Source organism: Pithys albifrons, chromosome 9 (genome assembly GCF_047495875.1).
Source record: "Pithys albifrons albifrons isolate INPA30051 chromosome 9, PitAlb_v1, whole genome shotgun sequence".
Lineage (NCBI taxonomy): Eukaryota > Metazoa > Chordata > Aves > Passeriformes > Thamnophilidae > Pithys > Pithys albifrons.
In genome coordinates, this window is record NC_092466.1 from 19148514 (window position 1) to 19172939 (window position 24426).

The 24426-nt window shown below is 41.9% G+C and overlaps 1 protein-coding gene across 1 annotated transcript; it reads right to left on the bottom strand.

Annotated features, from left to right (window-relative positions):
- Nucleotides 1-10321: 10321 nt before the first annotated feature.
- C9H10orf71 (chromosome 9 C10orf71 homolog) lies at nt 10322-23021 on the bottom strand. The gene is made up of 3 exons (XM_071563681.1): nt 22867-23021; nt 18033-18203; nt 10322-16279 (listed from the first exon to the last, which is right to left on the bottom strand). The coding sequence occupies exon 3, from the start codon at nt 16101-16103 to the stop codon at nt 11460-11462; it is 4644 nt and encodes a 1547-aa protein (XP_071419782.1). The 5' UTR covers nt 16104-16279; nt 18033-18203; nt 22867-23021; the 3' UTR covers nt 10322-11459.
- Between the last annotated feature and the right edge of the window lie 1405 nt (nt 23022-24426).

Here is a 24426-nt window from a genome sequence, read left to right on the forward strand (position 1 = left end):
TTTGCAATGTACTAAAATATTGACTTTAGGTGACCAATTACCACAAAGTAAGATCTTTTCCAGATAACAGCCAAAGAAGCCTTTACAAAGATCTGGCCTGTGACAAGGTGAATTTCATTGTTATTTAATGACACTGAATTTCACTGGCATACAGCACATAAAGCCTTAGCTGAGAATGAGATGTTGACAATATTTTAATAATCCAGTTACCGTGCCCTTGTTGTCTGCTCTAAGCTCTCTGCCACAAGTAGGTTCTGGTTTGTTGTTTCAGAAATCTGTGTGCCATATTTTGGAGTTGTGAGGAGTTTCCTGTGGTAAAGTCATAATAGTTAAAACTCACTAGGATTTAAAGTATTGGCCTGCATAACTGTTCTAGTATTTAACTTTGGTGGTTTCTTCTGTAGTCAGTGTTGCTTATTATAACATACATAATACGAAACACAGAAGGAAAAACCCACCACCTCTTTTGTCATTTTAGCCAAGAAGAGTTCTCATATGCAGAGTGACAAAAGGCAACTTTTTTCTGCGGGCTGAGTTACTTTTAGATCTAATGCCCACCCCAATAGTCTTCTGACAGGCCTGGAAGTTATTGAAGTTGTTTCTGGTCTTGGACAGTTCAGCTAAGTCACCCTACAGACTGCTGGAGCACCTGAGACTGTGACAGCTGTTTGTACAGAGAAAATACCCAGTCCTCTGGGCTGGTCTAATGGCAGGGTGGCTGCTTTCTAAGTCCCAGCACAACCCCAGAGTACTGTGACGTTAGTGCCATATACAGGTGGTCTCCTGGAAGTATATCATCCTTCAGGACTTACATACCCATCTTCTGCCTCACCAGTGGCCTGAACATCCTCATCAGCTCATCAGCTGCCAAGGTCAATTGCAGTATGCAAGTTTCTGTGCCTTCTGAGTAGTGCCTTCAGCCCAGGCATGGTCAGAAAATGCACCCTGAAAGCAGCCATCAGAAGACAGGCCAGACAAAGCCAGCCTGAGAATCGGTCCTTGGGACTGATCAAGGCAGGGAGTAAACTTTTAATTTCTAGTTAAATTGTGTTTGCTTTGTCAGCTGAACTGGTTTACCTTTTGCTTTTCCTGTTTCAGAATTCTTTTTTATTAAATTCCAGCATTCAGCATTGGCCCTGGAGACTAACACTTGCTATAGTGGCAAATTTATTAGGAGACTCCTAGCTACAAATAGGCTGAGGTTTTTATTATGTGCACACAGCTTCTTTACACCCACACTGTACATGAGGCAATGTGTTAAATAAGATCCAAAGCCCATTAAATGAAGAAGCCCATCTCTGCAAAGAAGACTCCCCAGGAACCTAAACTCTGTCTGTTATATCACAGCTGGCTCACCCTTGCTCCGTCGTGCTGGCTGAAGCCATCAGGTTTTGGCAGATGCTTGAGAACCAAGATGCTGATGTGATCCCCAGTCCTTGGCACAGCGAGGGATAGGAGCATCCCTGGGAGTTGTTAGTTTTTATTAGAAATATTTCTGTAGCAGTGTGCAAGAAAATGGCTGCTGGCAGAGAAGGGAGATGTACAGGAGAAAAGTGCTGATCCTATTTCTCCTCTGAACCATTAACTGTACAGCTAAACCCAACTGGGACTGAGCCAGAGCTTCCCCAGGGAGGATTTGACAATCACCATCCAACAGGGGTCAGAAGGAAAGTTTAAAAATCATTCTTAGACAGCCAGATACTTGAATACTTCCGTGGGCCTGAACCTGAGACTAAACCAGATAAATGTTCCAGCTTGTTGTTCAGACAAACAACATAGACAACAAGCAGCCGTGCGTTCATGTGTGGGAGTGTGTGCACACTCAAACTGCAGCTTCATCTCTTTTTTGGTGGGGTTTGCCTCCCCAGGGACCAGCAGCACCATTTAGGTGAGTCACCTTCATGCAATCCACAGAGCCCTTTCTCTGTCAGCAGAGCCCAGGACTTACCGCACAATGTTTTAACCCTACCTCCACTATGAGGATGTGGGGTAAAGCTTCCAACCTGGGTCCAAGCTGGAAGGAAAGAGAAGAAGAGTAGGTTTTATTAATTGTTTTTTTGGTTGTTTTTTTTTCACTAGTGACCCCTTTGCCCTGTGATGGGCCAACCTGATCCTTATGTTACTCTGTTTTCGTCAGTACAGACATACCTAAGGGAGGTATTTCTTGCTAAGGACTCCCCCTTTCTGGCAATTGAAAAAGCCTCTGTGGCATAGGAGGTGACTTACGTCTTTACTAAGCCATCTGGGACCCCTGAGTGACTCTGTGTCACCCTGCTGCTCAATGACACTCTGCCTTGTCTGCATGTCAGAATGAGTACTTTTGGGCCACAATTTAACAAGGTACCTAGGAGAGCAAACTTTAGCACCCATCAGAAGGGAGAATTCCTTTGGCCAAATATTATTTTTGTAAATGATAACATCTTTTAAGCACATTGCTCTTACTTCATCCTTTCCCCTTACTCTCTGTCAGGGACCTTCTCTCTTCCTGAAATCAGCTCCTCACACTTGTATCAGCAGGAAGGAATATTTTCAGCTCAGTACAGGTGGACCAGGAAGTGCTTCTGCCAGCTGAGATGGCAATAAGCTGTGAGAAGCAGAAAAGTGTTCAAATAGCCCAGCATGGTATAGAAGATGATGTCTGCTGTGTGCTGCATTAGTTAACAGCATGTACACAGCAATGTGAGCATTAATTTGGGGGAATTAGGAATGAATGAAGGTTTAGTTTGACAGGATTTAGGATAAGCTGTTATAAAAAGCACATGTTGGGATCTCTGTGGTTTTTATCTATGGCCTTTGAGCAAGAGAGGCTTCCTCCTGCTCAGTCCTATGGGGCAAACATGACCAGGACTGACAATGCTGTTCCAGCAAATGCCCATAGTGAAGACACAGTCACATTAATAAAACCTTTTTTATCACCAGGTCTGCCTTATTTACAGGGTGGTCTTACTGCCATGGTCCTAAGATCAGTTTTACTGACAAAGCTCCACATACTGAAGGAGCACTTCAAGCACAGTGTAGATTTGCCACTGCCCTTATGTCAGTGTCACTCTCACAGCATGAGTGCGACAGGAAGCTTTCCAAGGACCAGGCTGTTGTTTGGGTTTTTCAGATGAGAAGCATAAAAATCTACAAGGGTAAACCACATGGTTAGTGTTCTGCTGAGCCGGATCAGATAACCTCTCTTAGTATACTCCAGGGATGTAGATATTGCACACCATTAAACATGTCTTGAATGCTCAGAAGGATATAAAACTACAACCAGGTTCCTCTGCCACTTGAAAACACAGTTAGTCATCAGCAGGAATAGCTTCCCTGCAGTGCTAATAAGAAGATTGTCAGTGCAGAGCTAGTAGCATGGCAGCTATATCCAGAGCCCTGTGCAGTCCAGCAAAAGAGGGAGCTCCAGAGTGGCTCATCTGTGACAGCTGGTGCTTGGAGCACTTGCATCACAAACTTTTCTCCTCACACAGCCATTTTTGTGTTGGTGTTCTCATTCCAAAAGAGGCAAAAAACCCTCAAAGCAACCACCGCCACCACCACCACAGTAACAAACAAAAACTAAACCAAACCAATCAACCAACTAAAAAAACCCAAGCAAGCAAGCAACCAACCAACCCCAAAAAACAAACAAAACAAAAACAAACAAAAAACATCCAAAAACCAAAACAAAACCAAACCCCAAAACATAAACAAAACATTGAGGAAAAAAAGTCAAAACAATATACAGCCCAACAAACTATAGAGCAGTCAACTAACATGGACTATTGGAAACACTTTTGAGATATTTTAAAACTTTTGCATTAATCTCAAATTTTTAAATATTTTTAAATTAATGACTTTAAAAAATTGTCAGTCCTAAAGAAAGGTCCAGGAATGTTTACTCAGAGGTCCATGTAAGCTAATGAGACCTTCTCAATAATTTTGGAGCAAATTTCCCAGCTCAGAAGATGGCGATCAGAAAAAACAACACTCTAGTTTCAGTGCTGTCAAAGCAGTCTCTTGTTCAGTGAAGAAGGTGTTTTACTGGAAAATTCTTCATAAGGTACAGGCATGTGACCTGGCTATGTCAGTAGGTTTTAGATCCAGTACTCCAGCTGGTATTTGATTCTGCTTTGTTTATGTTAGGGCTTATCTGGTTCCTAAGGTAAAGAGTTTACTGTGAGCAGGGTCAGTGCTAGGGCCAGTACTGGGTTGAACTCTCAGGGCTGGTCCCACTGCCAGGAGAAGTGTCTGCTGTCTCACATTGATAATGCAGGTGTTTCACAAAGTGAGAGTATTAAGCAAAGGAGAGTCTCCATACCCCTTCACAGTTCTGCCTGGCCCAGTCAGAGAACTGCTCAGGACTCACCAACTGCACTACCTTCAACATGAAGAGACTCTGTGGGCAACAACTTGCTCCTGCACCAGAGATGGAGGTATGGGGCACCTCAAGTACAACCCTAGTCCTGGCAAGAGTATGGAAAGAGGCAAACATTCATATCCCTGATACAGTGGAACATAAGAATATCCCTAATTCTGAGCGTAACTCTAAGAGTAACCCTAACCCAGGAGCTGGGAGTGGAGAGAGGAGGGGGTGTGGCAGAATAGAGAGAACTAGGTCAGCCCTTTGTGGGCTGGCACCTTTCCTCTTCCATTCCTTTTCGAAGAGGAATCTTCGTCCGTCTTCAATTCTTGGCCGAAAAATGGCAATTTCCCAGCCCCACTGGTGCCAAGGAAGGAGAGAAATATGGAGCTCTCTTGAGTCAGACTCAGTAAGTAATAGGACATATGGGCTGACAGGTGAGAGATGAAAAGAACAGTTGAAGGGTACTGTTTAAACCATGTCTAGACAATTCAGAAGAACATGAATACTATATCTATTTTATATAGTCATGTAGACATACCTAGATACATCTCTATATAGGTAAACATGCATGTATTGATGCATTATCATCAATAACATTGTCTTATTATGAAGCAATACAACATTCTCCTTTCATTTTTTTTTCTGACTTCCTTTTGAAAATTTCAAATAGCTGAGACAGTTTTGGCATGGAATAATGCTGGAATGTTTTCACCCACATTCCTCAGGAAGGGATGCAGTCTCAGGGGACCTATTCAGGCAGTCAGTGTTCTCCAGTAGAAACCAATTCTGCCAATAGATTTTGAGCAATCTCACTGCAATCAAAGAAAGAGTCTCTTGGGCCAGATCCAGTTCTCATCCCCCACAGCTTATCAGTACTAGAAATAGAGAGAAGGATCAATGTTTATCTCAAAGTCTGTCTGCATTCTGTGGCCTGTAAGGAAGATCCTGAAGAAAGCCACCTTAGCTCACCTGAAATGCTTCATCTTTTTGGTGACAACGCTGACAATTATGGCATAGCAGTAATTCCATTTTTGTGTGCTCTGAATGCTGCCATTCCCTGTGGCAGTCTTAAGCAACTGAAGGGGCAGTTGTGATAAGATGAGGCTCTGACATTGAATGCCAGTGGGCAGGACTGCGAACACACTGGGGAGCTCCAGGACAAGGGAGTTCAAGCCAGCACAGGGAAAAGTCAGTCTGTTAGGCAGCTTGCCTTTGACAAGCTCTGACTTTTAGAAGTGCATCTCCAGCTTTGAACATTTTTTTGCTGGAGTTCAATTTCTTTCCATTGCTAGGAGGATTTCAAAGATTTTCCCTGCTTCTCACAGAGTCTTTCCACTCTCCTTCTTTCAAAGTACCCCAGGACTCAATTTATTCAATATGGACCTTGACACAGGAAACCGCTTATCTTTTAGCATGGAAAGCTGCTTCCCTAAAGGCCTTGAGTTAAATCTGCTTTAACAAAACCACAGAGTTTTAGTCAATTGGGACATAAATGATTTCTCTTTTGCACTGTTGAAATGTTGCTTTCTAAGTATGTTCAATCGCACATCAGAAACAACTCTCTAATTATCCATAGAGTACCAAAGACCTGACTATCTAATGTGAAAAATCAACATCATGAAAACTCTGAGAATATCAAAAAGAAGTAAAGAAAGACCATAGCTTATTTTCAGCCATTCCCCATCCATTTAAACCCCATAATTACAATATTATTTTTAATATCAGGGGACAGTGGTGAATGTGAGATCATCATAAGATTCAAATAATCTTCCTAAAGACAAAAAGATTAATCATTGACCTCAGTTGTTATAATGAGCATTTCACAAAAAAGAAAAAAACGCACACTGAAGTTCAATTTACTTAAGTGTTCCCTGTTCTTTGTATCTCCTATAAGGCTCTGAAGCAGAGTTTCTTTAATAAAAATGACTGATGTACACCAGTTCCTCCAAATTACATATTTATAAGTATTCACTAGAGCCCATGTAACCCATCACATACAATATCACCAGCTTTTGATGCTGCTTTTCAGTGAGAGAGGGGATGAAACTGAGAGTTCTTTATTTACTCAGAAAGGAAACAGTATATCCCCCAAATACATATATGCAAACCTCTCAGTGCATTTCTGGTAAAAATATAACTAGCCAACTATTCTCTTTATGGTCTGTTATATTCAAAACACAGTAACACTTCCACTGTAAGCAAGGACTGTTTGGCTAGTCAGGGATCAAAGTAGAGTACCCCCAAATAACATTGCCAGTCTGGACAAGGACTGAGCCAAAATCACTTTGAGAAGAGGTTTTGCTGTGTTTCATAATGCAACATACAACAAGAGAAACTGAGGAGAAATATGAAAAAAAAAGTAAGTTAAACCAAGTTACTCACCTGGTAACTTTCCCCAGGTGGATGGGCTATAGGAAGTACAAAAGCCCTGATGTCCTCTGGGTGGTGGCAAGAAAGTTATCCTCTTCTAGTGCTTTTGGACTGGGTGCTGGCACCACATTCCCAAGATCCTCTGGCCACACCACTGCCCTTGCACAGCAGGGAGGGGTGGAAACAATCACAGGAATCACTGACCTAAGTTCTTTCTGCCCAGCTTTTTGCTCACTCTCTTTAGGAACAGGAGAAAGGAGGATGCTGTGCATCCTGTCATCTCCTAGATCTCTTAGTTGTGTACCACACACAAGCACACACACAATTAGCTTCTATCAACTTTTTCTGCCAGCATAACTGGAGATAAAATTGCAAAGACACATAATTACAATGAAAAAAGCTGGCTTGAAGGCATTCCAGTATTGCAAAACAAGTCCCATTTATTTTATTATTAATTACCTATTTGGAAATACGGTTGCATTGATGGAACATGCCAATGACACACATCTTCATGTACAGGTAACTTAGGAAGGCACTGAACACCCAAGGAGGATTAGACAAAAATCCATGCATGTAGGCCACTAAAATTAAACAGAAGTCTCCAGAACAAATCCAGCTTTTTGCATGAGGAAATTCAAGCCTTTGGGACAGAGCTATGGCTGTGGGATTGCAGTCCAAGTCTCCCATATGACAGCTGGACTGGTGGCATTGCAGTTGTGCCAGAAGAAGAATGTTCAAAGTGGGGCAGTTCTGGCCCCAGAACGAAGGCTAGGTAAGTCAGGTTTGGCCTTAGTCACATCTGCCAAGGAAGAACCACCACTGTAACCAAGCCCCAGGGCACCAAGAAATGCAACACACAAAAAGATCACGTGCAGGGTAAGGAAATAGTGAAAGCAATCCCTGTTCTTTTCAGCCTATGGTGCTCTTGTGCATGCAAAGCACTTGCTAGGTTCTGTAGTCCTAACCCCCATCTGCTGGCGAGGCAGCTTAGTTTGCCTCAACATCTCTTTAAGCTATGATTTAATGTCACTATCAGAAAACTGCTTTCCTACAACTCCTTTCATGACTATTGCACATTTCCCACAGCACCCCTCTCCCAAAGAAAGGAGTCAATTCACAGCTGTCATTTTTCCTAGTATTGACCTCTTCCAACCTTGTTTCCCACAGCAGCAATGGAAAATATTCCTCCAACAAACACAAACAGAAAAGGGCAAGGAAAGCAAAATATTTGTTATTTGAAAAGCTGTCATTTGTCTTCCTTTTGACACACAAACATTTTGTGTTCACCATTACAGGCATTACTGTTGTCTTATACTGATATGGAAATGGCAGTTTTATAGGTATATGGCATATATAATATTTTATATATCTAGAGTAGTTTATGTAGATGCATGCCTGTGTTTGTACACACACACACTCCCACAGACTAGCAAAAAGTTGGCCAACAGTGTGGTCTAGACCAGAGACAGGTTTGCTAATGGGTTCATACTCAAATGGAGTCAATACCAGGCTGGGACCTGGAGCAGCACTTCCATAATATCATTCACTCCCTGTGGCAAAGTGCTATAGAGAAAGCTCAGAATACATGAAAAGAACCATTTTCTTATCTGTTCTCAAAACTCCCCGGTTTGTTTCATTTCATAGGCTCATTAAGGTTGGAAAGAACCTCTAAAACCATTGAGTTCAGTGGTTAACCTAGTACCAGGTGTTCATCATGCCTTTTGAACATTTCCAAGGATGGTTCCACTACTTTCCCTGAGAGCTTATTCCAAGAACTGAATTTCAGTGAAGAAATTTTACCCAATAGCTAATATAAACCTCCCATGGAGCAACTTGAGGTAATTTCCTCAGGTCCTGTCACTTGTTACCTTGGAGAAGACCCCCATCTTGCTACAATAGATTAGCTACAAATTCTCTAAGTTAAAACTCCCTGTGGGACATATTCAGAAAGTCCACTGTGAATGCAGCTCCCTGAAGCTAGCAGGAAGGATAGACCAAAATGAAGTCCTACTTGAAATGTATGTGGAATTCAAGTCAGGACTGGCTCATTTTTAGATGCCCATGTTTCAGTTTACCTTCATAGCAGAATAAAAAATACACCCCACTTGCCTCACACACCTAGAAGTAGTAAAATGGAGCACCCCATTCTCCACAATAAGAGTTTAAGACCCTTAATAAAGGGTCCAGAAGCATGCATATCACCCAAACAAATGACAGTTAACAAAAGGGATTTTTTTTAATACAGTCATACATTTTTGTTATCAAATTACCAGGGTTTTTTTAATCTTTGCACAGATACTTTGTATCCATAGTCTTCCCTCGGAAAGCAAGCTCTTATCCTGTCCTCTGAGAGGCTACTTCTTGACCTGCGGCTGTTAAGGGATTTTAAGTTTGCAATTAGCACACCAAAAAAATTGGCTTGTGCACTCTGCTAGGCTTTCAGATTACATAGGTTTTGTTGAAATGTACCATGGAAACCCAATGGATCTATTTATCTGTATTTTAACATGTGGATGAGATTCTGCTCTATATTGGGTAGACATTATGCTCTACAGAGTGACAGCAACAGAGAAGTGCAACAGGAATAGCACCGTTAGTTTTGCAAACTATTTGTGACCAAAAAAAAAGGTATTTATAATAAGAACAATTTCCCTTAATTTAACAACTTGAAAATCAATCCTTGTTCCTGAAACAATCTTGACTTTCAATTTTTTCTAAATTTCTTTCAAAATGAGCCCTTTCCCAGGGGAGACTGCATTTCCTGAGTTCCAAGTCAAAGTTGATTTAAACATTTTATCTGTTGCAGAACAGGATCATAGGATAATTCAGGCTGCAAAAGATCTTGGGAGGTCTCTGCATGAATCTCCTGCTCAAGGAGGGTCAGCTCTGAGGCCAACCCAGGTTATCAGGACTTTATGCAGTGAGGTGTTGAAAACTTTTAAGGGTGGGAACTGAACAATAAATGTTTATTCAAATATAGGCATTTGGCTGAATACGCTCAAAATCCAAAATACATCAGTACAAGCACTTCCATTTCCACCCCATAACTCTGCCGCAACCAAACCTACCAATGAACCTCAGAAAAATCAATGGAATCAATGAACCAAAGCCCTTAGTATCTGTCTAGCAACTCTAAGGGAAATGTTTTAGCAAATGGCACTGATGAAAGAAAGTGTCTGGTGGGTTCAGGATAGGTTGTGAACACCTGGCCCTTGTCTGGGATGGAGGAAGGCTGACAGCTGAATTCAGGGTAAGGAAGGAATCAAACCACTAAGTGCTGGTCTGTGTTCTGAGAGTAGCCTCAGTCTTGGGAAATTTACTGAAAATCTCTACCATAAATATTAACACTGGGAGAGTGGAGCAGTGCCTGTGTCCCATGTCCATGTGGTATTATCAAAAAGCCTGACTCTTCCCTTGCTTTCCAGGAAGCCAAGAGCTGCTTCACTTAAAGCAATCCTGTAAAAACAGCCTAAAATGTGAATCAGACTGAAAGTCACAGGTTTAATTCTTCATTATAGCTTCTGTACTTCAGTTTTAATTGTGGAAAACAGTATGAAAATGAGACAGAAAAAAACTAAACCAATACTCCAAATATAGACATCTATAAGCAGGCACATTACATTCAATTTTTCCATCTTTTCATCTAGGTTCTCTCATTATCTATGATGATAAAAAAGAGTTTACACAAGGATGGGTGATATTTTGATACAGATCTTTCAAAGAAAACTGATAATTCAAAGAAGCACTTTTCTAGAAATTAACTTTTGATGTTTTTTATCTTTGTTTTAAATCACAGAATTCACAAGATCAAAATTAGGTACATTTTTCAGGTTTTAAAAGTTAGTGCCATATTTCAGTGTGAGGCTGAAAACAAACCATATTTCAATTACAATAAGCAAAGAACTCCCTGTTCCAGCAAAAAATTAAGAATTGTTACAGGATTTCATTCAACCCTGCTATTCACCAAAATATTTCAGGCCAAGTATCAAGATAGCTTGAAGTTTTATGTTGCATTATAAATAACTTCTGTCTCTGGGGGAACCTATTTGGAGATTATCAAGAAATATAAAGAATTTAGCAGCATATTAGTGGACACTGCAAAAGTATATGAAAAGCCTAGAGCAGTTGCACCTGTATTCTGGTTGTTTAAAAGATTTTTTTGACATGGCTGTTGTACTGTGCATCCAGTATACAATCTTCTTGTCAATAACACTGGGGCAATCAATGTGTGCAAAAAATGAATCTTGCAAATATGGCATATTTGTGGCCACACACTTTCCACCTGTCAATATAGTTCAAAGCCAGTGAGTGAGGAAAGTTCAGTAGATGCAGCATCCGTCCTAAGTCTCATAGGATGGGTAGAATGGTCTCAGAGTTTTATTTTGTGTCATGTATCACACAACACATTTGGGCAAAAGGACACTTGCTTTGGCTATCCCAGCCTCCTTAATGGCAAAGCAGCAGCAGCAAGCAGTGACTTCATACTGGCATATGTATTTGTCTAGCTGGCATTGCCCCTTATCTCACTGATGATTTGGTGCTTACTCAATTTCACTCTTTTTCAGAATGATCATCACCTTGCATCTGTCAACATGGTCAGCTTTCACTTTCCTTCCCACCCAAACCACAATGAGATTCAGACAAAGTGTTGTACAAACATTAAATCTGCATGTGCTTTTGTGTACATGTGTCTGTCCAAACAGTTCTTAAAAACACCAGATGGCATATTTTGTTATTTCAGTTTTCAAGATACTCCTTCAGCAGCAAAATCATCTAAATCAGTGAGGGTCACTATGCCAGTATTTGGGGTTGCGTTCATGTCCTTTCTTAAGTGAACTTGAATTTCTTCAGCATCTTGACTGCAGGGGTAAGAGGTTGGTTCAATGTAGGGCTGAGTATCCACAGATTCAGTGTATCTGTAGTCCTCCTGGCCATCTTCAATTAGTTCAGCTGGTTCTGGTACAGTGGGCACTGGCTGGGTAGGTTCAGTGAGATGAGAAGGTGACTTCAGCGCTGCTACTGATGAAGCCAGTAAAGGCAACACTCTAGGGTATGAGGCACAGGGAGAATTCCTAATTTCTGAAGAGGTGGACTGATATAAATTCTGTTCCAAAGAAGGGACTGAGACTTGAACGTATTTGCCAGTTTCTGGGTCATAAAATGTTTTTAAATTAGCTTCAGGTGGTAAATCAACTACATAGTATTGACCAGATTCAGGGTCTTGGAGGAGTTTACGCTGGGTTGAAGACGGTGAAGGGCTTACTGCTGGTGCAACACTAGGTCTTCCAGTGGTACTTTCTGTGGGAGTAAAATTTGAGTGAAGGTGAGGATAGAGGGGAGAATATCCCAAGGGTGAAGCAGGTGCTATTGTCTGTCCAGAATGAGAAGGCTTTCTTCCTACAGCATCTGTACATTCAGTCGGATGCTTTTTCTGCTGCTCTTGCACTTTCTTTCTCCTGCTTGCCAGCTTTTTAGCACGACGCAGAGCCTTTTCTGTTTTTGGTGGCACAGTGGGTGGTTTGCCTGTTGGCCTCTCACCAACTGCTCCAGGCTCCAGTCTCCCAGCTTCCCCTGCAACATTGGAAAGCAGATTCTTCTGTGCTGAATCAGATATCTCTTCCACAGGCATATAAGCTTGCCTCTTTAGTGCCATATTCAGCAGGGCAGGGTTTACAACATCCTCTGTCTCTCTAAGGAGAGAAATATTTGGTTTATCTGATAATGAACTATCAGCAAGAGAGGGCATCGTGCTGCCTGATCTGGGGCTTGGAACAGCAGAGCATGAAAGACTGTCTAACAAAACCGGTGCACCTTGTGTATGTAGGATGTCCTCTAAAGCATCATTGGATACAGAAGAATATGTGCGGTCCTCTGATATGGAGCCAGTCCCAGGAGAAATTGTCTCCCTAGTGATTATCTTTTTTGCACAAGAGCCACCTTTGCGGTTAGATAAATGATGATTCTTAAAGTAATTTGTCTTTCTTTCTGTGGGATAGTTGGAGTTGTTTTGTACTTGGTCATTTTCCAGGCCTATAATTGGCTGTGTTGAGCTGTGTCCTGCCTTTGTAGGCTGAGCCTTCTCTTTACTTACGCAGACACTTTCCTCATTCATTTTCCCAGCTTTAGTTAACAAAACAAAAGTCTTTTTTTCTTCTTCCATCAATTTCCCTAATGAAAAGGTCTCCGTATCTTCCAGAAGACTGACATCCATTGTTGCTGAAGTAGATTCAGACTCACTGACTTCTTTCTCCCTGTCGATTGCTCCATCCCTCACATTCTGCTGACCTCTGTGTCTTGATGCCAACCAGCCTACCTCTTGGGCATGCAACAAGTTTTGGTGCTGCTTGTTGTAAATTGCTGGGGGCATGAACCTACGTTCCATTTCCTTATAACTACTGCTAATTGTATCATCCAGGGAAAAGGACCTGAATAGGGGTAGCTTGACAGCCCTTATTACTTGAGGCGACCTGAATGTGTTATCTTTAATCATAAACATACTGGGTTTGATTGAGCTTGAAGATGATGGTGTTTGCGGTTCCTCACACCTGGGAATGGACATGTCCCTTATACTGTCAGAAGCAGAATTTGTGCTGTTAGCCTCTTCCCTTTTCTCTCTCTCTACCTTCTCTTCCATCAAGATCCTCTGTTCATTCCCAGTAATCTTTTTATCTCTCTTCTCTGCTGCACTAATACCAGGGCTGATACATGCACAGTATTGCAGTTCATCTTCACCAACCTCTTTTCCTCTCTCCTTGTGTTTTTTCTTACTGTCTGCACTGATTTCACTCTCAGTCCTCTGGCTTTCTTGAAGGTATGCCTTCTGCATCAGGGGTACTTGTAGAAATGTCTCCTCCTGAAGTGGCTGCTCCACCGTGGAGACAAAAGATTGCTCTGAAGAACTAGTGCTTCTTTTGCTTTGTGCTTCATGGCCAGGTACCACAATGTTGGTTTGGGCTCCACTGTAAGGTACATCTTCTACTGGTGAGAGTTGGCTTAGGAGTGTTTTGAAGGCAAAATTTTCATTCTGAATAGTAGCTTGTCTCTCATTTTCCTCACCCTGAACACTGTGATTTTGCATGGGTTGCCCAGCTGTTGTATCTACAAGGTCTCTACTGAAGGCTCTCTGTGCTGGATACTGCAGATGTTTTTCCAAATCAGGCTCATTTGATTCATGTCTGAATAAGGGGGTGTTTTCATTATCCCTTGTGTTTTTAACCAGATCTTCATGTTTTGAATCATCTTGCTGCAAGCTGTCTCCAGTTTGGTAAAATGAAAGGTCTGTTGTTGTCTGGGGTGATCTCAAAGTCAGGTAATTGTCTGGAAAGTGTCCAGTTGAGTCAGTTTTATTGTCCTCTTCATGAACACTGCTAGACAATATGGAAGCTATATCACTCAATTCACTTTTCTCTGTAATATTTTTCTTACTTTTTTCATGCAAAGTTGAGACTGAGGCATTCACTTTTGTACACTCCTGTATATTTTCCCTAGTTTTATTTTTCTCCTCCAAGGCCCTTAACAGGGGAGAAGGAGTATAAATGCTTTTAACACGTTTACGCACATCCTTCAAGTTGAATAACAGACTTGATGCTGTCAATTTGTAACCATCCCAAGACCTATAATCTCCCAAGCCACTCTCCTCATGGTCTTTTGATGCTGTGTTCTCAGTGGGAGGAGGTGACAGTGGGATCAGCTCACTTTCAACAGTGTCCACCTCCTGTTTTGGTGGTATGACAGGTGTTAGGAGTTCAGTGATGTTGAAAGAGGGACTGATTGATCTAGGGGAGTTTATCTGTTTAGCCAAAGGAGATACATCCAGACCAGGTATGGCACCAGTTGGCTTTTCAGACAATGAGCATATCTTGTGTTTGTCTGTGAACTTCTCCTTTGCAGCCTGTCTCCTCTCTGCTGCCCCTTCTGTAACCCTCTGTCTCCTCCAGGGAGGACAAGTATTGCTCAGTTGGGGGCTGGGGGATTCATCTTCAGTTAAGGTCGCCTGGGGTCTTGGTGGAGGCGGACTGGGTACCTGGAACGTGAGTGAGGGTGAAACCATCCTATGGGACACAAACTGGGGTGAGACAGAGACTTGGGACATGGCAGGGGGGGAAAGTTGAGCTGGCACTGGGGGTGGTGGCACAGGAGGAGCTTCAGGGGTAGAGGGTGTCGGGGAACGGCCCTCCTGGGTGGTGGGTAGAAGAGGAAGTGCCTGTGGAACAGGGGCTGGCCGAGGGGGACCCTGGTGTGTATGGTTCCTAGGGGGAGGTGTGGGAGGAAAAGCAGCAGGAAATTTGGTTTCTGAAGGGAGGGGACCCTGAGGTACATATACAGTTGGGAGAGGGAAAGCAGCTTCTGATGCAATCGGCTTCATCTGAAAATCTTTATCCTGCTTCTTAGCAACAGTATTCATGACAGGTGACAATTTACGTTCATGTGTGTGGGATCCTTTAATACATGGTGCTTCTTCCAGGTATGCAAGATTTTCCTTTTCCATTTTTATATCAACAAATTCCTCCTTTTCTGCCAACTTTTTATGATGAACATTCCATGATTCAAAAGCACTATTCTCACTGTGAAGGAAATTACCCTTTTTTGCTGGCTCATTAAGTTTCACATTCCTGTTTTTTAAAGCCTTTTTAGAAGAATGGGAAAAATTTGACTTGGCTACTTTTGACATCTCGATCAGCACAGGATAATAACCATCAGAGCCACTGTAACCCAGGTCCACTTTATTAGGTCTTTTCTGTGGCTCGTGTTTGCCACTGAGACAGTGACTAACTTGACTAGCTTCAGAAAATTCAGAAGGTTCCTGGTGCATGCTCAAAATGTTTGAATCATCCCAGCAAGCAAGATAATTTCCACGATTTATTTTATATTTTTGGAAGCTGTTCTTAATGGGCTGCTTATTTGCAATCAAAGAACTTCCTAACCCTTGGTCTGCAGTCTTATCAAATGTCTTGATCAATGAGGACACTTTTGAAACATGCTTATTGTTTGTTGGACCAGGGACTGGCAAATTAAGCATTTTCCTTTCTATGGCAAAGGTGTTATTTTTAGCAATAATTTTCTCCTCCGGAGCACACTTTGGTAACTGCTGGAATGTGGAAGCCCATATTGTATGTTCATTGTTTCTTGCTGTCAGCTTGTCACAGACATTGCTTGTCTTGATGTCATGGTTTAATGTCCCTGAGTGAATTTTAGCAGACAACTGGAGGGCGAAGTCAGGTGAAATGGCAAGTTCTGGTTCATTGTAAGAGTCTTCAAGTTCTGCTACACACAAACTTTTGAAAGCCCGATCTGTGAGGCTGCTCACCTCTCTGTCTGTATCATCCAGGAGACTCCCAATACTTGAGGAATCACTATGTCCTTCTGTATGTTTCTTATTTCCCTGCATTGTTCATGAGAGTCATGAGTGAATTATCCAGAGGATTAACTTCAGATGTTGAACAGGCAGGTGACTGTGTGAGGCAGTTCCAGCTGTTAGCAATTCACAAGCACAAAGCCATTCCTCTGAATGGTGCTGCTGCACATTGACTCATCTTACAGAATAGCTGAAGGAAACTTTCTTCTCTGCAAAGGAAAAAACTATAAATTATTATGTTTCTATATTAACACTACCAGACAGAGAGCATTTTCCAGATATATCAGTAATTGACTAATTGGCTCCTACATGTATTCTAAACAAAATGCTAGCAACACAATAAACAATGTGGAAAATCACTGTTATTTTGGTCAATTCAAGTAGCTCATGGCAGATAGTTTAATTTCTGTAAAGAGCCATTAAAGAAAGTGGTTTCACCTCATGCTCTTTACTTGCGCTCTTAAGCAAAGACTTAAGAGAAAAATTTCAAATATTCCACTTTCCATACCTCCAAGCCTAAATATTTCCAAGTGCTGTGCATGCATTTAGCAATGAAGGCTAACCATTTTTGACCAGGAAGAATCAGTAACAAAAATTACTTCAAAAAAGTTGCCACTGGGTACATTGCTGCTGCACACTATGAACAAAATGAAAGAAAATTTGATAAAACTTAATTGTCACGGCTTTGTCATGGCAATTGCCATAAACATAACCCTTGTTTGAGAAAGCAGACTGTCCACACACATAAAGACGGTTTACCATGCATGTTCCAAGGAAATATTGCTGGGGTACAATTCTTTAGCCACCTGTAGCAGGATATGGTTGGGTTGGGTTGGTATGTTGAAGCTGACAAGGTTGCTAACATCAGCTTAGCCAGCAGAAGGCAGGAGCGTCTAGGGGACTCTAGCAGACCCACAAAAATACACAGGGAACAGTCGATTTCAGTTCCAGAACTGCTGAGATACAGGTAAGCCATTCAACACAACTATAAAATATCACAGTCTTACATTAATCCCTGATTAGAATGAACAGACAGGGCCCACAGTGCTGAGGGTTTTGTGTATCTCCACATCAGCATGAATACAGGATGGGGGAATCTTTGGATGAAATAGGAATAGCAAAATAGACCCTTCATCTGTACTTGAAATCTATACACTAAAACTCTTTACAGTTTTTCTCTGTAAAATCTTTAGATGCTTATTCTCATATTGGAGGACTTGAACAGGGTATTGACTAAACTACAGGGGACTCCAGAGCTAGCTAAAACTCACTCTTAAAGGCAAGTCTGATCTGTATCCATTTTCTGTAATAATGGAATTAAGAATCTGTGATGAGATGAAACACCACAACTCACATCTGCAGCAGCTTCTATGCAAGTGGAAGATACCTTCATCTCAAGCTTGGATCTGCTGGAGAACTGACCAATGAAATTCGGAACTAGATTTGAGCCCCTGAAGCTGTCCAAATCCATGATTCCACCTTTGCCCATCTCAGTGAGACTCTTAGAAAGGGTCTGATTTCCCTATGATGACTCAGTGCTGGTCAAAGTATAAAAACTCAGAGGAACTGAGCTTAATCAGCTGAATTACTCATGCTTAGTTGTTTCTTCAAATGAAAACACTCCTCACCTTCCTTTTCTATTAAAAAAAAATCTCAACCAACCTATTTTTTGACTCAAAGTGCCATAGTGAATATATATCCTGTCTTTCCAACCATGCAATTCCAATGAATTATGCATAACTACAATAGATATACACCAGAAATAAAATAAGCTTAATAGAGTTTATCCATTTTATTTTGTTCAAAGATTTTTCAAAAATGAATTTCACTCTCCCCCCCCTCCCCCCCCCCCCATATTTTTGTGTGCAATGCAGCAAGAAAAATGAGAAGTTAAATGAAAGGCCATCCTGCTCCCAATTTTGATTCTTAACTGTTATATAAATGAGAAATACAGGTACATACCTGCATGTAACTTTGCTTCTTGTCTTTAGAACTCACTCTCGTACTTGTATTTGGCTTCTTTTCTGACCATCTTTAGTGAGGAGGTAGAAATAGTCCAGTGATATAGATTTGATAGAAGAAGTGTCCCAGGATGTTTTTGACCTTCATCATTTTCTTGATCTTAAGTAAACTCTACAATTTGAAAGCAAAGACTTTTGTTTGCATGATCTGAAGATTGTTTCATATTCATTCATTTGTTTGTTCATTCACATTTTACAACTATTTTGGAGTGATTTTCAGGATTTCTTACAAAAATACAGACAGCTATCCATCCCAGAGCAACAATAGCCAAATACCTGGAGGGTTCGATAGCTTATGGAGTGCAGTCAGGTTCCTAGCAAACAACTGTCACAATCTCCAGCACACTCTGGTAGCCCCAGCAGAGACCAACAGCTGAGTGAGCAATGGTTTCCTGGCATGTGGCCACTGCAAAGGCTGAGTGACAAATCCAGGCTTAAAAGCAGGGTTGTGCCAGAAGAATTCTTTCCTGCTGCTGTCCACATCCCTCCTGTGCTACCCTTTTGGGAGGGCTCAGAGGAAAATAAGTGCCTCTGCTCCACCTGTATGTGACTTTCTACTGTCAACAAATATAGATGTCAGTCTGGTGGACTGGGAACTAATATTGCTGAGGTTTGAAAGTCCATTGTTTTCATAGTCCCTGTGGTAAAGGAGGGGAAAGGTGGACAGCTGGAATGGTAAGGAGCAGCAAACAAAATAACTTTTTGCTTCCATGCATGAACCAGAATCAGAAGACGCTAAAGGAAAGCTCAGCACTGCTGCTTCTGTTCTTTTGCTGTGGAAACTCCCAAGGTTCAGGCTAGTTTGCTTAATCTTTGCAAGAATATATTGATTTCCTACAAGGAGAACTGCATGCCCTGAGGCAATGCAAATATCATAGTCTTCTCTAAGGAAACTTTTGAGTCAGCTTGTGATATTAAAAACCTACTGGCAAAAGTGGCAACAAGGGCCTACCCACTGTGATTGCCTCCTGAACCTTATCAGAGGTTATTAGTGTGTTTAGGGATAAGGCTGTACCAATCAGAGCTTTCTGTGGTCCATTTAAAATGTATGAGTAAAAAAAGAGTAAAACTAAAGAAAAAAAAAACCCAAAACCAAAAACAATGCTACATCTGGCCACAGGTAGATATAAAAGGGCATCCCCACTCCAGAGATGTGTACTCAGTTCTTTGCTCAGAGGTTAAATTTGAACTTTACTGCTTCTTTGGTACTCTTAACTGTGCAAAACCAACACTGCTGTGGGAGATGATGATTATGTTCTGGCTCACTCATCAACGGGGCTGCTGACTAAATTACAGCAGCACAATGTTTATCAGCATTTACTGGTGGTGGTGCCTAAACTAGGAGGAAGTTTGGTTTTCAGGTTTCCTGGACAGAGGTCTGGAGAAACATCCCTTGTAAACTGAGAACTTTTGCTGGAAAGTGAGTAACTATAAACATGGAGATCATGATGTAATCTCAGCAATTATTTTCCTAGATGGAGTCACTGTTACAAAAACAACTCGGCGCCGCTGTTTAAGAAAAGAATAGTGACTGTCACCCTTGTGACAGTCCTTGTCTTGCCTGGACACAATACTAGTACTTGGGCAGTGTAAGACTTCAAGCTAGAAAAGCTGTATCTGCACCAAGTGTTCAAGGTGTAGATCATTACTTGGACTGAATGGAAACAGCAGCACTGTACTAATCTAGCTATGTCTTGTACAGGTATGCCAGCAACTTCTGAACTTTAGGCAAAGAAGCTGTTCATGACTGGTTTAATAACCTGGTCAAGTCCCATTTCGTTACCAAACATGGTAGCCAGCAAACAAGGTGTGGTGTTGGAGCTTAGGTCAGGATTTAGCTAGTTCAAACATTTAGGGATGTCTGAATTTAGTGTATTTTAAAGACAGAGGAAAGCAACACTGGACAATTGGAACTGCTTGGAAATACTGAGAAATGTGTGAGGTATTAACAATAGGCATCATCTGATATGAGCTACCAAAAAAGCTTGCATAAGCACACAGATTTCCAGCAGCTTGATCAGAAACCAACCTCCCCTCTCTTTTAAATAGGAGGCTGTTTTTCAGTCTCTCTCTTCAGTGCCTACCAAGTTGTGATGAGGAGGTTAAATTACAGACTATTCCTGGCCTGGCACAGACTGAATGTCACCCTTTTTTTCACTAGACAGGAGTTGGGCAAACCAGTAAACCTGGCTGGAGTGTATGACATCACTGCTGCTGCAATATATAAAGGGCCAGTTGGTTCCCCCACCCCCTTGGGCTGGTATTTGGCTGAAGTGTTGTGCCATGAGACATTGCAGCAGCATTTTGGCAGCGCCCTTGGGAGTTGCATATCAGTTTAAAGTCAGCAACACTGCACTACCCATGAGAATGGTAAGAGAAGGGAAAGGGAGGTAAGATTTTTTTAAAGTCTTTTTAAGCTCATTTTTTTCATGTGCTGCTCTCTATACGGCATCCATCCACACCTCCAGCTCAAAACTCAGAGCCCTGTGGTGACTGCTGGCTGAGGTTTATTCAGCAGCATGCTCAAGTTCCTTGCTGCTGCTTTGGGTTTCCAAGGGCTCATTATTACAATGAGTAGTTACTGCTTCATATCATGGGAAATAGGAGAATCCCTAATGAATTAATGACTTTTTTGCATAGGTGCACACTTCTTCATGGCACACACAGGAGTTCATATTCAGGTGAGAGGGATGGATGGAAACAGGCCTGTTTAGCTGTGTCATTAGGCTGAGACAATGCTCCCAGTTGATGCCAGTTCCTCCCCAGCCCCAGCCTGGTGGGGCTGGCTCAGGGAACTCTCTTGGATATTGACAGAAAATCCTGCATGGCAGCAGTGATCAGCACATGAATGATTATGAAGTGTGCTGGTGTTGGTCAATGAGCACAGCACTGAAGTCTCCATTGTGCATTTAGAAACAGACAAAAAGGTGTCAGGGAGTTAAAGGTCACCCTGTGAGTCCCAGAGATAAGGAGCCAGAAGGATGTCCTGGAGAACTAATGAAAAACCCCTGTGGTCTGGTGTAGAATACCTGAACATCCCTTGTGCTGGGCTGTTTGGACTGCCAGGGTGTGTGGGATGGTCATATTGTGCTGTGTAGTAGACAAATGCTCTCTCTAATCTGCCCTGACACATGGGCTGCTGCAGCACCTCTCTGAGCAGCCCTTGGGTCATATGGACCCAGGGGAAGATCACAACACCTTCACCAAGGAGAGGAGCTGCCTGCCAACAGAGACACTGGTGCTCAAGCCACATTTCCCTGAACTATCAAGAAAGGCAACTTCTGGACTGACATGGCCAAAAAGTTAAAGTTATTAGCATAAGACTCTGCTTCCCTCATCCAACAAGATCACTTTCACCTCTGCTTTGTGGTCATAAAGAGAAACTAAAGTGAATACTCCTGCTATTGACCTCAGCTATTCCAGCATCAGATCTTTGATCATTGTACTGGAAAGCAAGGCGAAGGAACCATATGTCTTAACCAAACCAGTATAGTAGACTGTGTCCAATCCCCTTGAGGTTTTGGCCTGGTAATTATGACTCGAACAGCTTGTTCTGGGCCAAAGAAGTGGAGAGACTGTTCTTGACTTTGGGCCAATTTCTGTTCTCAGTTACACTGGTATAAATCTAGAATTGGTTTACTTACATCAGAACAATAACATAACAGAATTGGTGACTCTGAACACATCTACTTCCTACACCAACACTGGTGCACTATCCAGAAGCTACATATGCAAGTGTAGCCACAGGAAAGTGGAATTCAAAATCTGTGAAGAGCCAAACCTCCCTGCCATGAGGTATTCAGACCAACATGAAAAGAAAGGGGATTTAGAACCAACACCACATTGCTGGGCCACCAAATTGCGTCCTCTGGTCAATTCTGTATTTTCTAACCTGTATCACTCATCACTAACCGTAGCAGTGAATTTGGGATAAAGTAATTTTGGTCTTTTCTACAACATTCACTAGAATACCTGGACCTCACAGTGGTGTGGTAGGCATGGGATAGACCCAGACTGGATGAGCAGAGTTGGCTGTCCATCTGAATTGCTATCCTGTGGACAACATATTTTGGAAATGTGTTTGTGTATGTGTTAGGGGACACTGTTCTCATTTAGATAGTTTTTAAAATTTCACATGGAAAAAACATTCTGAAGAGAAATTAAATTATGAATTTCAAAATTGCATTTAAAAATAAAACCCCCACCCTTTTCATTTTAGAGTATTTCACTATTTTTACACTATAGGCCATGAGAAATAACATGTAATATATACTATAAAAATTAAAATAGTATGTTATTACTGTCCTTAAATCAGAGAAGGTGTATGCTATTTAACATTAACTGAAATTTTCATTTTATTTTCTATATCAGACAATACTCTGATGATAAGGAAACACAGTGTGGTCTTGTTTTGAAATTTCCCTAAGTAAATATTTCAAATTATAAACCCCATAAATTACCAATTAGCTTTCTAGGGAAAATGTCACTAAAATGAATATGATTGTGATTTTATTTGCTTATTCACTCCCCTTTTTTTTTCTGAAGAAAAGAGCTGAAGTCTTTTTCTTCGAGTGAGCTCTACTGAAGTTACAGTATCTGTTGCTATGGGAGTTGCAACCGGGGACTCATCAGTTCAAGGAAGGTCAGTGCAACCTGGTGGAAGTATGAATGCAAGGAGGGAGTGTACCTAGCTAATGACCATGTGTTATGTGTCCTGTTCTGTGTCCTCTCCCCAAAGGATTTGAACCTCTTCCAGACCCAGCTGAAATGCTTACCTCTTTAGCCCAGATCACAAAGCTTCAAACACTGGGAGATGAAGACCTCATGTGAAGAAAAATGGGAGGAATACAGATTGCTTGTGACAGCTATGGAGAATCATGGCAAGAGTCTCTACCTTTCCCTTTCTGGTTCAATGGCAAAGACCCAACAGTTATTTCCAGTCGGTCTGTGGACTGCCTTTCTCAATGTCCTCCAATTGCCCCATCCTGCCAACAGGCCTGTTAAGTCTGGAAGAAGGAGACATCTCTCAGAAAGGGTTGTATCTGGACTGAGGCTTTCTTGCAACTCCTGTTCACCCGTCCATCACATAAGCCTTTTTCACTGCCTTTGAAGAGCCAGTAACATGCAGACGTGACAGGGGCAGTCAAAAGCACAGAGCACATGACTAACACAGGCAAAGGGCAGGTGCAGCACTTGACAAACAGTACAAGTCTATGAGAAAGAGAAGGCAAAGGGATGGTGCTCCTCCCATGACCCAAAGTCAGCACAGACAAGTGACATTTAAGCAACTGAACCCAAACAGTGCACTTCTTGGCATTAAGTGTCTGCCTGGAAAAGGCCACTGTCTGTAACTGGGTCAGTCATTATACACCAAGATATTTATACAGCTACCCAGCAATATGGTACATGAACACCTCGTGGCTATTTATCCTTACAAATTCTCCTACTGCAAGCAGGATTTCTCTCTCATTTACAGATCGGCAGCTAAGGCCCAGCTTCAACTGACTGATTTGCCCAAGACCAAACAGGGCATCTGGGGCAGGGCAGGAAGCCAAATCTATGTTATCTGAATCACACAAGAAGAGCTTAACTTTTGTCAGTTAAGGCAAAAATATGCCCTCCCACTGCCCTTCATAAGTCCTGGTACATTAGTCTCCACAAAAAAACCTCCATCTTCAACTGAGTATAGTGCTGTAGCTTGGCAATATATTGCATAGTGAAATCCATCCAGATTGCAGGTGACTCACTGCAAAGACACCTGCTTTGCCTCAGGTGCTTGATACAGATATCTTGCTGAGATCATTAAAACTCAAACCTTCGTTGCGTGGTGACAATGGTACGACAATGGTACAGCAATTGTACAGCCCCCTTCTCACTGAGCACTGGCAGAACTTTGGCTGATGAGACAAAGCAAAGCTTAAGACAATGAAAGCTGAGTTTTCACTTCCTAAATGGGAATGAGGACATCTTCCCACAGTAGAGGCAAAGTTGTAGAGTGCCACAGGATTGCAATGGCTCGAGGTGGGAGATGAAAAAGAGGGAAGAGAAATAAAATAGATGGACAAGAAAACAAATGTAGTTGTTTGGAGACCTTGTAATCAGAGGAACGCCAGACAGTTTCAGCCCCTGTCATGGGAAAATTGCAATGATACCAGCAAGTATGTTAGACACGAAAGAGAAGCAGGTGTATTGTCCTCTGTGACCTACACAAGGAAATCTGCAGCTAGCAACCAGCCATGCCTCACTTTTCTTTCCAGGCTGGGGAATCTGAAACCATCCCACACTTACATCGCCCTCTTGTCAGCCCCAACACACCGATACCATCTGCACTGTCA